This window comes from Gambusia affinis, linkage group LG19, assembly GCF_019740435.1.
Source record: "Gambusia affinis linkage group LG19, SWU_Gaff_1.0, whole genome shotgun sequence".
Classification (NCBI taxonomy): Eukaryota; Metazoa; Chordata; class Actinopteri; order Cyprinodontiformes; family Poeciliidae; genus Gambusia; species Gambusia affinis.
Window position 1 is genome coordinate 4,641,707 of NC_057886.1, and position 17,197 is coordinate 4,658,903.

The following is a 17,197-nucleotide window of genomic DNA, read 5'->3' on the forward strand; positions in this document are numbered from 1 at the left end:
ACTCTGTAAATTGAAACATGTTTCCTTATGTTAACCAGTCCTTCCATACTTTCCCATCCTTGCGGCGAAGAGAGATTTTCCGTCCCATATCCTAACAACATTCCCTTTCAGACACTTCTCACATTTCCATACAGCGAAGGGTTGCTGGGAAAATGGCTTTTGCAGTCATGAAACATTTTGCACAAAGAGGCTAATAGATAAAAAAAAAGAGACACCTGTTCTAGAATTTCCTCTCTTTTTGTTTCCCTCAGACCTGTTTGATTTACTTTAGTTCCCCGTTGCCCCATTTCCTAATGACTCTGCATGGAAGCAACCAATTAAGCTAATTCCTGCTGACATTCAGAAACCTGGATCACTCTGGGCTTTTCTTTCAGCATTAGGCAAGCTTCCAACTTAAAAAAAACAAACAAACAAAAAAACTTAGTTTTTGGGGGGGTTTTACATTCTAAATGAACATTTTTAGCATTTCTACAAATAATTTCTGCTCAGCCCGAATCCCATCCATCACAGCAGCTGCTCCTCTGTGATCCACAGGGAAAAATCAGAGCAATAAAACCTCCAGGAGAAGCAGACTTCCAGACCATCAAGCTGATCAGTAACGGAGCGTACGGGTAAGCAGCTCAACGCAGCATCCTCTGTAGTCTGTCTGCCTTCCACAGAAGTGAACCAGGCGCACGTGTGTGTGTGTGTGTGTGTGTGTGTGTGTGTTTACGTTTACATGTGAACCAGCGCCGTGTACTTGGTGCGTCATTTGGAGACACGGCAGCGGTTTGCCATGAAGAAGATCAACAAGCAGAACCTGATCCTGAGGAACCAAATCCAGCAGGCGTTTGTGGAAAGGGACATCCTGACGTTTGCAGAGAACCCCTTCGTCGTCTCCATGTTCTGTTCCTTCGAAACGCGCCGCCACCTCTGCATGGTCATGGAGTACGTGGAAGGTGAGCGCTTGGAGACGGAGACCGGGATGTACACGCGTTTGGAAGCGTCCAAGAAAGAAATCTAGTTTGTAATTAGTTTATAAACTGTTTGGAAGCTTTTCAGAATTTGTCTCTAAAATTTCAACTCATAGGAGCATCATTTTTAGGGAACCAACTTGTTTCAGACATGTAGATGTGTCTTTACTATTCATTCTTTTTATACTCTAAAACATATTTAAAAAAAAAAAACAATTTAAACCAGATCAGTTAATATCAATTACATTTTAAGCAATAGCTCAACAGATAAATACTTTCCTGTGAGGTGAAAGGGAAATTACATGTAGTTTTCAACATATTTTAAAATATTTTGGTTATCTTTTTTTACCCGACTGACTGCCAAAAGAAAAAAAAAACAGCAACAACTTGTAGCCTGTTGAGAATCTTTGCTTTTATTGTTAAAGGAAATGTGAAAACCATGCATGTTTTATGGGGTGCTGCTTTATAAAATTACACTGTCAAAAATTAACAGCAATAATTGAGCCTGGCTTAGCAGAAAAAATAAGGGGGAATTTTTAAAAGTCAAATTTCAGCCAAGTTATTCATACATTTATAAATCTCATGGGTTCAAAGTAAATACTCAGTTAGCAAGATAAGTATTTTATTAACAAATTAAATATTTAGTTTGTAAACTAAATATTTAGTTACCAAGCTACATACTAAGTATTTTGCTCCAGACTATTTATTTAATTATCAAGCTAAGCATGATTTACAAACTAAATATTTAGCTTTAGCTTCAATAAAGGTTTAAAACTAAATATTTCGTTCCACATGTTTAGCTACAAACTAAATATTCAGCCAGCAAGCTAACTAAACACACTGAAAATATGACTGAAAAATAAACCCTATTTTATTTTTTGTAACTTTTTAAATGACAAGCCCTCATATGTTTCTTCTTAGGAATCACTGTTATGCACTATTTTTGTTAGTGAAGGAGGAAAAAAAACAACAAATACCTGAAGGCTTAAGGCTTTTGTCTACAATGTGGCAAAATGTGGAAAAGTTGAAACGGCGTACTCACTTTTTGGAGGCGTTTTATTTTAGCATGAAGCGTTGCCGGGCAGATTAAAGACCTCCAGAAAAATCCCCATCAGGCTTTTACAGTCCTGCTATTTTATTACTGCCTGCAAATGAGCCAACAGTGACTCAACACACAAAAGTGAGCAGTTTTTTTCCATTGCATTCACAGGTGATTGTCTGGGTTATTGACGTCTGAACATCAGATAATGTACCCGTCGTCCTTGAGTCACTCCATGCAGGCTGACTCACAGAGCAGCCGTTTTCACTTATAGAATAATAATTACTCACTTTTCTGCCCTGCATTCGGACTGTTGCACTTTCTCTTAGGTGGGAGGTGGAAAGGTTTGGGTAAGGAGGCGTTTACACCAGCCCCGTTTAGCTCGCTTTTATCCTCCAACTCTTGTCTGTTTGCCTAGAAAGTCCGGTTCGTTTTAAGAGGTGTGAATGCGTTTTCTAACTTTGAACAAAACAAACTCTGGTCCGCCTGCAAACCTAGGTCTTGATTCTATTAAAGTAAACTATGAAGTGGTACAAGTTTATATGTCGACGCAGTCAAACTGGACAGGTCTTCAAAAGCAGGAAGGGGACAATAGCACATGGCATTCTGGGTAAATACAACAACAACAAACGCGCTAGTCTAGCGCCAGCAGGAGAAATGGATCGCGGTCTTTGACCAGAGACAAAGGAGAAATCCTACAACCGATGAAATCTGAACCTATTCCTTTTTTTTTTCATTTCATGAAGAAGGAAGTTTCACTCATCTCTGTCTTCTTCAGAGGTTCTTGTGTTGTTTAGTTCAGTGGTTCTTGGTGCAGCGCCACCACAGGCGAGGAAGGGAACAGGGGTTTCAAAGGGTTTGCTTCGTTTGACTCGGTGCAGAGTGAAAGTGAACCGCAGCAACTGAAAGTGTAGCAAGTGTTGCAGCTTTAGTCTCCAATCGAACCGAGTCTACCGGAGTAGCAGGTGTGAAAACGCCCCCGAGAGAGACTGAAGACACTCCGGGTTCTCTGTTCGCAGGAGGGGATTGTGCCACTTTGCTGAAGAACATCGGGGCTCTGCCTGTGGAAATGGCGCGCATGTACTTCGCAGAGACTGTCCTCGCGCTGGAGTACCTACACAACTACGGCATCGTCCACCGAGACCTCAAGCCTGACAAGTAAGGTGGAGTTGCTTCACCTAGAAACGTTGCTGAGGTGTTTAAGATGCTTGATTGTGTGTTTTCTATTCGCAGCCTCCTAATAACGTCAATGGGACACATCAAGCTGACGGACTTCGGTCTGTCTAAGATCGGCCTGATGAGTCTGACCACCAACCTGTACGAAGGGCACATAGAGAAGGACACACGGGAGTTTTTGGATAAACAGGTATGTGTAGAGAAATGGAGAGGGGAAGAATCTGTCTCACATGATGCAGCACCAGTATGTAAAACAAATCATATCATCTCACTGACAAATGCTTTAATTTGTCCATCTGTGAAATCCATGTTTTTGAAGGGGGGATTTCCTTTTAATGAAATAAAGTGAAGTGCAACCAGCTGCCTTGGATGTCACATAACTGGTCCACTTGTTCGTCATTTGATTAAAGCTGAAGAAGTTAATATGTAAAGAAAACAAAAATTAAAAGAAAGAAAAAAGAAGAAAATCCTTCCAATGTTTCACAGGTGCACAATAAAATCCAATAAAACCTATCCATTTTTAAGGTTTGACATAAAAATGAAAAATACAGAAAAAATATGAGCAATTCTGCAACACTTAAAGGGGTAATAGTATTTTGTTTTCCTGGCACATAGTTACATTTCATAGCATAATTAAGTAACTGAAAATGCTGTATATATATCATATATGACTTAAGAGAAATTTTACTTTCTGATTCAATGCCTTGAAATTGGGCCTCTGTCTCTTTAAAAACTGCTTTCTGGATCTCCGCCTCGAGAAAGCTATCACATTGCTCCTCTATTAAGCTTTTAACAACCAGCATTTCACTGAGAAGTAAACCAGATGTTTGCTAATTGCTGTTGGCTAGTCTGAAGGAGCTGAGTGGAGGAGTCAAACGGGAGGGCTGCTCTGTGAGGTGGAAGCTTGGAAACCGTTAGCTTTGCCTCAAAAAGAGTCCAAGAAGGCATTTTGCACAGCTGAATGGTTGCCATGGGAATTTATAGGATTTCTCAAACATTGCATGAAATAATCCAGGCAACAATCCATGTATAGTTCTGATGAGAGAATAAACATTATAACATGATGTAAAACTCAAAAGAATTGCCTGCTCCTTTAAAAAATACAACTCAAATTCACAATGTAACGGCCATTTCTGCTGTCTTGCCAACAACACAGGGGTAGACGGATTCAATACGGTCCAGTCAAACTTTACACATAAGGGGATGCTTTGATGTCTTCCTTTTTCTGTGAAAAGCTATTTCCCTCTCATTGTGCGGCAGGCGTATCTAAAGCCCGATAAAATGAGACCTTTACCGGCTGGCGGAACAACAGAGCAGTATTTCCGCCAGCCGTCACAATCGCACGCCGTCTCTTTTAAGCGCGGCTTTATGTTCTTTTATTCTCTGCTCCTGCTTTGAACACCTCATTATTTCCCACGCTGCAGCCAAAAAAAATCTGTTAGCGTTCAGCGCGCGCCCATCTGCACATGAAAACGCACATCAGGGGGGCTTTCATCTAGTCTTGGCATCTGCGAGGGGATTTTACCTGACCAGACGTTACGCTCCTGTAGGTGCTGTACATCTACCGCAACATATTAGTCCGAGACGGGTTGAAGGAAATGCCTACACCTCTATCAGTAAAGCTAGACTGAGAGGAACTGTCACAAAACAAGGTAAGAACTGATTCAGTCGAGTCTTGTTCCTCTCTTAGGTGTGTGGAACCCCGGAGTACATCGCTCCGGAGGTGATTCTGTGTCAGGGTTATGGGAAGCCAGTGGACTGGTGGGCAATGGGCATCATCCTGTACGAGTTCCTGGTGGGTTGCGTGCCTTTCTTTGGAGACACGCCAGAGGAATTGTTTGGACAAGTCATCACAGGTGAGGGATCCCACGTCTCCGTAGCCGTGCTTCCATTGATAATGTGTTGTCAATCTTCTGCTGATGCTGGAAAAACACCATCCATCCATTTTCTAACACCCTTTGTCTCTAATGGGGTCTGGAGGTGCTGGTTCCTATCTCCAGCTAATGTTCTGGGCGAGAGGTGGGGTCACCCTGGACAGGTCACCAGTTTGTCTCAGGGCAACACAGAGACAGACGGGACGAACTCGGAAAAACACAATCTCGCAATTGTTGTGTTTTCATTTACTGAGAAACTGGATCAAAATCACATGTGACTAAAAGTGTTCACGCGATGAGTTATTAACAAACATCATCCTCCGATTACTTCCTGTTGTCTTCTTTGCGGTTTGAGCTAGTGGCAACATTCAGTTGTGAGAAGTGTTTCCATCCCAGTTTTGCAAAATAAACCAGTTTTGATATGACCTAAAGCAAAAACCTCATCGTACCACCAAAACTATCTATCCAAAAACAAGAGTTCAAAGTGTCAAATTGCACAATTATACAGTGCGATGGAAACGCAGCTGTTGACGTTAACATGTGACCTTCATGTAGATCTGATACAGGCTCTGAATGTAAAATGTACTCATCCTCATATTGCTTCTTCGCTGCAGATGACATAGTGTGGCCAGATGGAGACGAGGCTCTTCCTGTGGATGCCCAGCGCCTGATCTCCTCCCTGCTGCAGACGAATCCTCTGGTGCGACTGGGCACAGGTCAGGCACCTTCCACTCCACACACACACAAAGTGTGGAGACTGCATGGTCTCGATGAGGAATTCTAATCTAACTCAGATTGAGTCCTGCAACTCTTCAATGCTTTTTCACACCTGGCACATTTGGTCCGCTTTGAACGGTTTCCTTCCATTGGTCCGGACCTTTAGTGCTGGTGCAAATACGCCGAAGTGAATCCTGGTGTTGACCAGACGACCGGACTGAGACGCGCTTTGCCAGGTGGTCTCGGTCCGCTTCCGAAAGAAGTCTGGTGCGGCTCGCTGCTGGTGAACAAATCTATCTCAATCCGAACCAACTGCAGGAAACATGCGTCTTATTCACTTCATGAGCCACCGTTGCTGGGATCTGTGGTAAAAATGATCCCTTTAGTGTAGCTAACGCTACTACAGCATGTAGTGATTGTAATGAAATCATACCCGATTCATAAGGCAGTCCCAATAGGCAAGAAATTAATTAATCGCATGATCAAATAAAACATACTCAATAATTTTATTGCACGATTTATCATTTTTCTTCCTCTTTTTTTACCAAAAATTGACAAAAGTCTTTGAGAAAACCGCACAAAATGAAAATAATAAAGTCCACTTTTGGTCCAAATCAAACTAAACAAGCGGACCGAAGGGCTTTCCTGATGTGAACACATTAAACACGTTTGAATCAAATGAGTGGAACTATGACGTCTGTGTCGCTCATATTCTGGCTCAAAGCACAACTTTGGGGTTTGAATGTTGTTACTGCAGCATTTTGTGGTACAGCGCTTTGCTGTGTTATACATACACTAGCAAATGGTACACCATTGGCTGAAGTACCACAGGGGGTAAGTACCTGCTGGATACCTTAAACCCAGACGGGATGTCGTCGTGCATTTCGGATTGTCAGCTGAGTTTAGTCAGACAAGCCAGCTTCTGTTGGGGTCAGAGTCCACCTGCAGGCTTTAGGGCCGCAGTCATGGCCTACCTGACTGTCCATCTTCTCCTGCGTTTCCCTCCCCGTGCCCTGCAGGTGGTGCTTTTGAAGTCAAGCAGCACTCATTCTTTGCGGAGGTGGACTGGAACAGCCTGCTGAGACAGAAAGCTGAGTTCATCCCTCACCTGGAGTCAGAAGAAGACACCAGTTATTTTGACAGTAAGTTGGCCCCGTAGCATTCCTGGAAAATGCGGGATTCAAGTCGAAAGCTTGAAAGTCTGCCGAAACGGATCATCAGACTGGTAGAAGAGTCTAGTGAGATGAACTCCTTCTCGTCCCCAGCTCGGTCGGAACGCTACCATCACGTCCAGTCCTACGACGAAGATGACACCAACGACGATGAGCCAGTGGAGATCCATCACTTCTCGTCCTGCTCCCCTCGCTTCAGCAAGGTCTGAACCCGTCAGAATCAGTGCCGCTTAGACGGTTGCGTCCACACGTTGTGAGCATCTCAGAATTCTGATTTTTTCCTGAGAATTCTGACTTCTGAAGTCAGAGGAAGAAAGTTTGAATTTAACTTTAAAATAGGAATTCCTTTTTTGGTGTGCCTAATCCTCTTCTATAGGCCAGTACAGTTGGGGGTGACGATGTCATGTCAAGAAAAATTAGAAATATGTGGGGCTCTTGTTATAGAGACTATTAAATTCGCCAGAAAAAAAAAAAAAAGAATGATTTCAGAAGGGCACCTTTTGTGTCCAGAGGAAAAAGGGCAGGTGCTCTAGGACCTCCTAATGTCTAACTGAGCACATCCCTAAAATGTAAATCAAAACTTCTTTTGAAGAGGTGAAAACAGGTTGAGAAGCTTCTGGGATGACTCAATTCACAATTCTATTAAAAAGCTTCGAACTGTACTTGAATTCCAAGTTTGTGCCAGAAAAACTGCTAAGTTAAATGAGCTCCTTTTGATAAGAAAAGTTGTCAAACATCCCACCAGACAGATAGTTGTGAATTTCTCAGATATATAAATACTCTATTTTTAGGAGTACATGTATTTGAGTCTGTGTGTGGTAGTTTGAGGAAATTATTAAAAAGGCCAAAAATAAGATGATTGGATGTAAAATTCTGACCAGACTTTCCGTTCATTTCTAATCCCCTAACCGGATTGTTGCACCAACCTGCAGGTGTACAGCAGCATGGAGCACCTGTCCCAGCTGGAGCACAAACCCCACACTGTGACTCTACGGGAGCACAAGGTTTCCAGGGAGGACAGGGTAGCCAAGCGAGAAAGCTTGGGAAGCGTCACCCTACGAGACAAGAGCTGGAGGACGAGTTCACCGGAAATGTACACACACAAAAGAAATTACGTTTTATTTTTTCTATTCATGTTTTGCCATCTGCTGCTGATGCTCTACGTGTGGTTGCCTCGCTTTTCTAGGAAGCGCCTGTCCTGTTCAGAGTCCTTCTTCGCTGAAAGTGACTCCAGCCCGCCGTCCGGGGCTCGCAGGCGTTTCTCCGCCCTGATGGATATGAGCCGCTTCGCCTCACCTCAGGAGCTGGACGCCGAGCCGCCGGGTCCAGGGAAGCAGCCTCCCGTCAAGAACAGAGGCGCTTCCCTGGAAGGGGCCATCCCCTCCCACGGAGACTTGAGGACGCTCCTTAAAGATGGTAGGGGCCACACGGCATCGGGTAAGGTTCTGGAGCGTCTATGCGCCATTTGGTTTCATGGTTCTGCTTTGTCCTAGACAAACTTTTGAGACCTGCCGACGCGTCGCTGCCGCTGCCAGGCAGTCTGGGTCTTCCTGATCTCCAGGGGCCCCGTGGGGCCACCACGGACCTGGTGTTGCGGAGGGTCAGACACCAGCAGCTCTCGTCCGAAGGAGACAAGCGAAACTCGCGACCAGGAACTAAAGTCATCAAGTCCGCGTCGGCCACTGCTCTGTCTGTCATCATTCCAGCAGGTGAAGCCTCGCATCACTTTAGCTGCTGAATGTAACTTTTACAAACAAATATTAATTCACGTTTGTTAAACTATCTCTATGTTGGGACAATATGGCATGAGACAGATAATCTGTGAAAAAAAAATTTAGCTTCTTTGCCTCCTTCCAGTGCTAACTAGAAACCACCAATCAGAGCTAGGAGGCAGGTCTTATTGCTGTTAATCAAGCTTATATACGCGCTGGCCACAACTTCCCCCCCATTGCTCTTTGCTATGCTACAGCTTCTTCCTGATCGCAGTGTTTACCCGGAATAGTCATGTTAGTTAGCATGGCCACCGACGACTAGGCCTGTTACGAATAAAAACCTTGCTATAAATGATCACAGAAATTGTTGCGATAAACAATAATATTGTTGTTTTGGGATCATTTTCAGGTATATTACGGGCATAGTAACGCAATTACACCCTTCTCAAAGATCAATAAGCTTTAATTCGTAAAGCACATTTAATGCTGGAAATGGAAGACCTTTTTAACATCCAAAACAACAAATGAGATAAATATTGAAGTCTCTATAAACAAAATTGCCCTTCAGAACGGGGGATGTTGGGCCCAAAGCATCAGACTGAAGCCTTTCTTCATACAGTCTTTGGTAGAAACAAAGACACAAGAAAAACAAAATGAAAATGAAAATGATCCAGCTTGCTTTAATTTATCATGTGATTAATTGATTTATTGCGCACTGCGACCAGTTTACAATAAACAGTTTTTCTGGAACAGTAAGTTGCTTCTCCACGCATGTACACGAGGGTGATTAACAAGACCTTCCTCCTTGCTCTGATTGGTTGACCTGGAGGTGGAGGAGCTGGATCTAATCCCAGATTACCTGCTTCATGATACCATACTGTCGCAACATGGTGACAGTTTTAACAAATATGTAAAAAACATATTTTTTATAAAAGCTAGATATTGTAACTTTTGTTCTGTCGTCTTTCTGCTCAGTGGAGCAGCACGTTGCGTCCCCGCTGCCCAGCCCCATGTCGCCTCGCTCCCTGTCGTCCAACCCGTCCTCCCGCGACTCGTCTCCAAGCAGAGACTTCTGTCCCATGGTGAACGTCCTGCACTCTCCCATCACCATCCACCGCTCCGGGAAGAAGTACGGCTTCACCCTGCGGGCGATCCGGGTCTACATAGGAGACAGTGACGTTTACAGCGTGCATCACATGGTTTGGGTAAGAGCGGGTAGCATAAAACCCACATAAAATCCTTTGAGTTTGTGGCTGTACTGTAACAAATTGCACAAACGTTGAAGCATCGGAAAGGTATTTACATTTTTTGGAGATCATTCATGTTATACTGTCCACTTCTTTGCAGCATGTTGAGGATGGAGGTCCTGCTCAGGAGGCGGGTCTTAAAGCTGGAGACCTCATAACTCACGTAAACGGGGAGTCGGTCCACGGCCTAGTCCATACAGAAGTAGTGGAGCTCATCCTGAAGGTGAAATAAAACCACATTTGGGAGGAAAACACTTCCCTGCTAATACACTGCTTGTGTAATAAACTGATTAAAAATGTGCAATTCACAGAGTGGAAATAAAGTTAAAGTCGCGACTACTCCCTTTGAGAACACCTCCATAAAGGTGGGGCCCGCCCGCAAGTCCAGCTACAAATCTAAAATGGCACGTCGCAGCAAAAGGACCGGAGTCAAGGAGGGCCAAGAGTACGTCCCCGAAAAACAGATTTGTTTTCTCTAACTCTACTAGGAGGCTTTATTCACCTTATCGCTCTTTTTTTGGTTGTTTATTTTTCAGTAAAAAACGAAGTTCACTCTTCAGGAAAATCACAAAGCAGTCCAACCTGCTTCACACCAGCCGGAGCCTCTCGTCCTTAAATCGCTCTCTTTCATCAGGAGACAGCCTGCCGGGGTCGCCTACCCACAGCTTTTCTGCCCGCTCCCCCACACAGAGCTACCGCTCCACTCTGGAATCCCCTTATCTGGGTTAGTAAGACAACTGTCTGTAAAATAAAGCCACCGGCAAAGTCCAGTTGTTTATCATGTAACTGGCATGATGTTGAAAAAAGCATTTACACGACAGTTCCGCGAAATAAATACATTTTGATGCGACCAAGAAAGCCCACCTCATCCTATCGCCAAAACTTCTTAAAAAATATTTTTTTTCAAAATTAAGCAAATTTGTTTTCAAAATGTCCAAGTGCACAAATATGTGGTCAATGGAAACACAGGTAGAGGCTGCAAACTCCCACCTACAGACGGTAGTATTTCTTACTGCTGCCTCAGCCTTCCTTAATGTCAAGTCCGAGATCAAAACGCTTGTATTGCAAAATTTCTTGCAAATATTCCTACAGAAGCACCACAAAGTCAGTGAAATTGATTCCAAAAACTCAAAAAAAAGGCAGTCGCAAAATCATAAGAGGTACTATACAATGTTTAAACGGTATTGTTTATTAAGACGCACCTACCGTCTTAGTATCAAAGACAGTGACAACATAACTGTGTCCTCAGGTACGTCATCCCAGAGCAGCTCTCCGGCATCAAGCACTCCCAACTCCCCAGCGACTTCCCACCACATGAGGCCCAGCTCCCTGCACGGCCTGTCCCCCAAACTTCACCGCCAGTACCGCTCGGCACGCTGCAAATCCGCCGGTAACATCCCGCTATCTCCTCTGGCTCACACACCGTCCCCTACCACCTCCTCCCCTCCACCTCTTACGGGCCACACGGTGGGGAGCTCCAACACCACCCAAATGTTCCCCGCCAAGCTGCACTCCTCGCCTCCTGTCGCCCGCCCTCGTCCCAAGAGTGCCGAGCCACCCAGGTCTCCCCTGCTGCAGCGGGTGCAGTCTGCGGAAAAGCTGGGGGCACCCATCCTACCTTCCTCCTCTTCGTCGTCGTCGTCGCCTTCCCCTTTGACTGGAGGAGTGTCGTTGCGCAAGCATAGCTTAGAGGTGTCTCACGGGGACTACAGGAGAGAGTCCTTCCACTGCGAACACAGTCTGCAGAGTTTGCTGGAGATAGAAGGAGAGAATGGACCTGCTCCACCCTCTCCGTCCTCGTCTTCCTCCCCTTCTCCTCCTATGGGAGCAGAGATTGGATCGCTGAACCATGTGAGGAAGCTGGGGAGGCAGGAATCGCTGCTCAGCAGAGACACACTTGTGACAGTAAAAGAGAAAGATGTTGTTCCGTCAGCGTCTGAGCTCTCCAGGTTGCAAAATGTAAGGTCAGTTTCTCCAACAGAGTCTAAGACCAGTGTTGATACAAGCAAGGCACCACTCAAGGAGGTTGCAAGGAGTAGTGGAAGTACGAAGGCAGCTGAAACAAAGACTAGTATCTCATCTACAGACATCAGAACAGGCGATGGGATCAAGCATTTAGGTACAAAAGTGTCAACTTTGGAGGCAACAGACTTTCAGACCAAAGCTAGTGAGAAAACTCCAGACATATCCAAGAGCCCACAACAAGACACAAAGCAGCAGAGTGTGCAGGCAGATGCGTTGCATGTTACCAAAACTCAGGAGAAGACAGAAGAGAAAGAAAAAAGCACTGTAGGTGTAGAGAAAGCAAACCTCCAGAAAACGTTGACCACTGAGCAGTTCAAGCAGCATATCGCCTCAGAGACTGGAGATAAAAGAGGTATCAGTGGAGGCGACAGGGCAACTGATACGACGAAGACCAAAGTACCTGGACCGCCAGTTCCATCCCTGGCTAAAACGCACTCAGCACCCAGGCACAGAGCAGAGAAGTCGGCAAGCAGCAGCCATGGCGTCAAAGAGCAGAAGGCTCAACTGGAAGTCCTGGAGGAAAACCCGGCGTCCCCTTCCTCAAACGCTGCCTCGCCATGCTCAAGCAAACTACGGGCCGTGTCTCCGGGGGACAAGACCAGCTTCGTCACCCAACTCACAAGTGTGGCTAAGACGGTCCTGGGTCCCATGAAAGGAGGGTCTCAAGAGGGCAGCAAAGTGAAAGACGCCTCAAAGTCAAGTGAGGAGAAGAAGGGAAGCACAGCGGGGAAAGCAGAGGCCTCGTCCAGAGGGGTCCACCGAGGGACTCCGGGCTTCGCCACGGCCACTGCTCACTCTGATAAAGGTAACAGTCGGAGCGCTAAACATCACTCGTGATGTGAAAGCTTCAGAAACACTGAGACTGCCCAATGTAATGCCTTTAACTGTAGCATCAGACTGACAAAACGTATGAATTTGTATGAGGCAGAGATAGCAATGCCTGAACAAAAATATTAAAAATATACACCAAATCAAAAAGAAGTAGAAAAGATGTCAACAATGATCAACTACTGCTGTGGAAATGTGTACATGGTGTTTTGATGTAGACCTGTGTATGTACTGTATGCTCATCTCGACATGTTGTGTATATTGTAAAAAAGAAATGCTTATGTCTTCATGCATGTCTGATTAAGGAGAATGACAGACTATTTAAACACAAGATGAATAATATACTGCAGACCTTGAGATAGAAAACACTGTGAACAACCTTTCAACTTGACAAGCAGACTTTTGACTGCGTAGAAGCAGGATTCTGGTAGGAAAGGGCATTACTCACATTTCAGCTATTGGCTCCAGGGACGTCGTTTAGTTCTATGCTGTATTTATTTGAAGTTCAGGTACTAAAATGTGTCACCAATAGAGTGAGTTTTCATGCCTTCAATGCCTTGCAAAAAAAAAAGGCCCCTTGAACTTTTTCAAAGTAAATTCTAAATTGGATTTAGGTCTGTACTTTGACTGGGCCATGCCCTTTGAGCTAAATCATTCAACAGGTTGTCTTCTAGTATTTGTCTGTATTTCAAATTATGTCTGTACTCAGAAGACTACAACCCTCAAGCACCAATTTAATTTTGACATTATGATTTGCATATTCTATAGTCCACCTAGAGATTGCATTTATGTTGCTCTCTACATAAATACAATAGGTTTTTTTATTTTGTTCAGTGTGAACATGGTAAATGTCAATAGTAAATAATGTAGTAAATATAAATGGATTCTTAAGTCAATAACCAAAACTTCAACACAGATGTCAAACTTTATTCAACTGAACGTTTACAAAAGTAAATTATTGCTCTAGAATTTATCTGCAAAATTCGATTTAAGGGAAGCTAAGTGTGTTTAACGTTTTCAAAGTTAGCAAAAACAAAAAAATTAGCTCCGCTATTAGCATGCTAGCGAATTTGTGTACCCACCTCTGCCTGGAATATTATGATTTTGGACCGAAGTCAAGCTTTATTCAAAACAGTTTACAAAACAGCCAAGTAAATTAGCTTTAGAGTTTATATGGAAATTTTCATTTAAGGGAAGCCAAATGTGCTTAACGTTTTAAAGTTGGCAAACGCACGAAACAAAAAAACTAGCTCCGCTATTGGGCTTGAACTTCCATCAAAACACCAACTATCACATACAATTTCAATAAAATACATTGGGGTTGTAACATCACAGAAGGTTCAAGGGGTATAAATACTTTTGTATGGCACTGTCATTTTGTACTTTGTTTAGGTAATTGAAGGTGTCACTAACAGAATGTGACACCTTCTGTATGGTGGGCTGAGGATTCGCTGTACACAGCAGAAACTGGACCAAGAAACCAAAATGCTTGCAGTGACAAAGTTGAAGGATGGATCAGATAGTTTCCCTCGGCTCTGTTTAAGGGCTGACTGTCAACGGGATTGAGAGGAATAAATTAGATGAACTTGCACAGGGACACTATGCAATGTGCTGCCAATGCCACTATTGTCCCGTCTTTTTGTGTCTCCTGGGTATCTAGGTTTACATTGTGCTCCAGACAAATACAGAAAACAGCATAAAGCTTACAATAACTCAAGCAGACGTATATTGTTTCATTTTTAAAAGTTGTGTCTGCTGGTTATGGTGACATGTGCAATTCTATATTTTAAATCAAAGTCGGTGAAATGTGTTCCTTCAGAGCGTGGTAGCAAGTAAAGACGCCCATGGAAACTAGCACTTAGAGGAGAGAGCGGTTTTCAGTCACTCTTTTTCACTCACGCTAAGCTACAGTTCGTGGTATCATATTAGACGAAACGGGAAGTGCCAGTGTTTTTACGTAACCTTTAAAGGTTACGTGGTCATCTTTGTTGTTGTTGGGTTTTTTTTCTTACTTAAATGTTAAACAATATGCAATCCGTCAGTGCCCAGTCCTGTAACACTGAGCATCACTGTCTGTGAGAAAAGCCTGGCGCATAGATTTGTTCAGAGTACCTTCGTGGTGAGGTCTTCGTTTGTTGTTGTGTGTTAAAATGTAGTGTCAGGGCGCCAGGTATCATACTTGTCTTAGACTGCCACCTTGTGGACAACATGACATAGAGCCAGAAGTTTTAGGGAACACGGGAACGTTAGTGTCCGATATCCTGTCTGTGGAACCTAGTTTATAGTTTTTATGCATAGGCAGACATGTTTACATTGATTCCAATTGCAATCTCCATCTTATCTCTCATGATGTTGTAGTTTTAGCAATAAACACCAGTGTTTCGTGTGTGACCAAATTGCACTTTATGTTGCGTTTCATCAATGTACTTATAGTCAGAACTTTACATTCACTGTATGAAAAGACAGTTGTTGTTTTTTTGTTGTTGTTGTTGTTGTTTGGTTTAAGTTTCCTTTTGTCAAGATTACTAAAATTATCTCTATAGGTTGCAATTATGAGAGAAATGTATATTTAGATTCATCTCTTTCTCTCCCACAATAGTTTTCTGGAATTTTGGCCCATTACTCCTGACAGAACTGATACAACAGAGTCAGGATTTTCAGTTTTTTTATTTAACCAGGGAAAAAACTAATTGAGATTTTTTTATTTTTATTTCCCCCAAGTGTCCTGCCCTGGATTTGTAAGTCACCTTAGTTACATACATCTTTTTAGCGCTGCCTAAAATTACTATGATGTTTTACGATGTCCACTACAAAACGTTGATCTTGTGGTCTTTAAGCCGGTTTTTGTAACTAGGCTCCATGTGTATGTCTATTGTGCATTTAGAAGACCGCTTTCTGCCCAAACTTTAAGTCCCAGATCATGATTTGAAATTTGTCAAGTGCACCGGTCCCTCCCGCAGCAGAAAACTCACACAACATGACGATGCCATCCCAGTGTGTTTCACAGTTGAGATGTTGAGAAGTGGAAAAAAAATTTAACTTTGCAATTGTGGTGTTTCCATTAAACAAGAAACACAATTAAAATCCCGCGTGAATACGTTTGTTCACGCAAAAAGTCATTGAAAAACAAAACATGCTGCCATGATCCTCCAACTACTTCCTGTCATTTTCTTTGTGGTTTGTGCCAGTGGCAACATCCAGTTGTTGATGATGTAAAAGGGCTTTCCATTGCAATTTTGCAAGATAAACTACTTTCAATATGGACACAAACCACCTCATCCTAGTGGCAAAACTTCTTAATCAAAAGAACGAGTTTTTTCAAAGTGTCCCATTAAATGTGCTCCATACTTTGTATGATTCTTTTCCTAATTTCTTGTGATCTTCTTGTGATTTCACGTAATGAAGCAGCATCTTGCCTTTAAAGCTGCTGGTCCTCTTAACTTAAATTCAGCATAAATTAACCTGTCAGAAGCTTAAAAAGACCTTGTGGATACTTTATATGGCCTTCATATCTTATAAAGCAAATTTTTTTTAAATCCTCTCTCTGACATTTAGCAAACACAAATAATTTTGGTAATCGTAACTGACCAAAAGGAAGAAATGTAGTGTGAGATAATGTCGGACAATTTTTAAAAAACCGGTTCTTTTTTTTTTTTTACCATACAGTGAACATAAACATCTGGCTTCAAGCGTATATGTGGGAAGAGTTGCAGCTGTTTTACACTTCTTTGTTTTTTTTATTGTTCTATTTATTGAATTTTGTATTTATTTATTTAAGATTCCGATGTACGGTTGAAAATATTCAGCGTAATGTTGAAATAGATCATTTAATACCCCACCATATATGTGTGGTCGCTCTTCCCCTCCCCGTTCTGACTTCTCACTCTGTAAGTCTCGACGTTGCTAACATTACTGTCGTGTCCATGCTTGTCCAAGTGTTTGACCTTTTTCTTTTTCTTATTTTTTTTTTACAGCAGCTCTTGTGAATAACTAATGTCAAATGAAATTCCAACTAGAAAGGAAATAAAATGTGTCGGAAACCCTGGGTATTATCTGTGATGTTTTTTGTTTCTTTTTGTGTGTGTTTGTGTGTGTGTGTGCTTTCTTCAATGGTGTATTTTGTGTTCGTTTTCTCGCCTGAATAGTGGTGCACATCTAGGTCAAAAAGTTCTGTTTAAAGTTGGGCTAAAAACAGCCAGTGCTTTCACAGAAGGATCTCACTGACTTTTAATGTAGCCTTAAAAACTATTACTATGCCAACTAAACATGTTTTTATACGGCTTTCTTTGGTAGGCAAAAATGTACGAGACTCTTATATGGACCTACTATAATATGCTCTTTTTCTTCCTCTTTGTTTCATTAAAATATGGTATATGTTTAATTACTTGCAGGGTAGATAAAAAGAAAACAATCCCAATAAAATTATTAAACTTATTTAAAGTGGGAAAGGAGTT

At 42.8% G+C, this 17,197-nt stretch overlaps 1 protein-coding gene across 3 annotated transcripts in view; it reads left to right on the plus strand.

Moving 5' to 3' along the window:
• The window catches only part of LOC122822088 (microtubule-associated serine/threonine-protein kinase 1-like), a 50,204-nt gene extending 33,418 nt beyond the window's left edge, over positions 1-16,786 (plus strand). For all 3 annotated transcript variants that reach the window (XM_044100480.1, XM_044100481.1, XM_044100482.1), the window contains 16 exons: positions 535-611; positions 730-938; positions 3,012-3,150; positions 3,226-3,358; positions 4,859-5,024; positions 5,657-5,758; positions 6,779-6,901; positions 7,025-7,134; positions 7,864-8,024; positions 8,118-8,347; positions 8,425-8,640; positions 9,619-9,848; positions 9,991-10,113; positions 10,202-10,335; positions 10,427-10,614; positions 11,140-16,786. In XM_044100480.1, the coding sequence (XP_043956415.1) occupies positions 535-611; positions 730-938; positions 3,012-3,150; positions 3,226-3,358; positions 4,859-5,024; positions 5,657-5,758; positions 6,779-6,901; positions 7,025-7,134; positions 7,864-8,024; positions 8,118-8,347; positions 8,425-8,640; positions 9,619-9,848; positions 9,991-10,113; positions 10,202-10,335; positions 10,427-10,614; positions 11,140-12,752 (3,954 nt within the window). In that variant the 3' untranslated portion in view covers positions 12,753-16,786. The remainder of the gene's footprint in view (positions 1-534; positions 612-729; positions 939-3,011; positions 3,151-3,225; positions 3,359-4,858; positions 5,025-5,656; positions 5,759-6,778; positions 6,902-7,024; positions 7,135-7,863; positions 8,025-8,117; positions 8,348-8,424; positions 8,641-9,618; positions 9,849-9,990; positions 10,114-10,201; positions 10,336-10,426; positions 10,615-11,139) is intronic.
• The last annotated feature ends 411 nt before the right edge of the window (positions 16,787-17,197 follow it).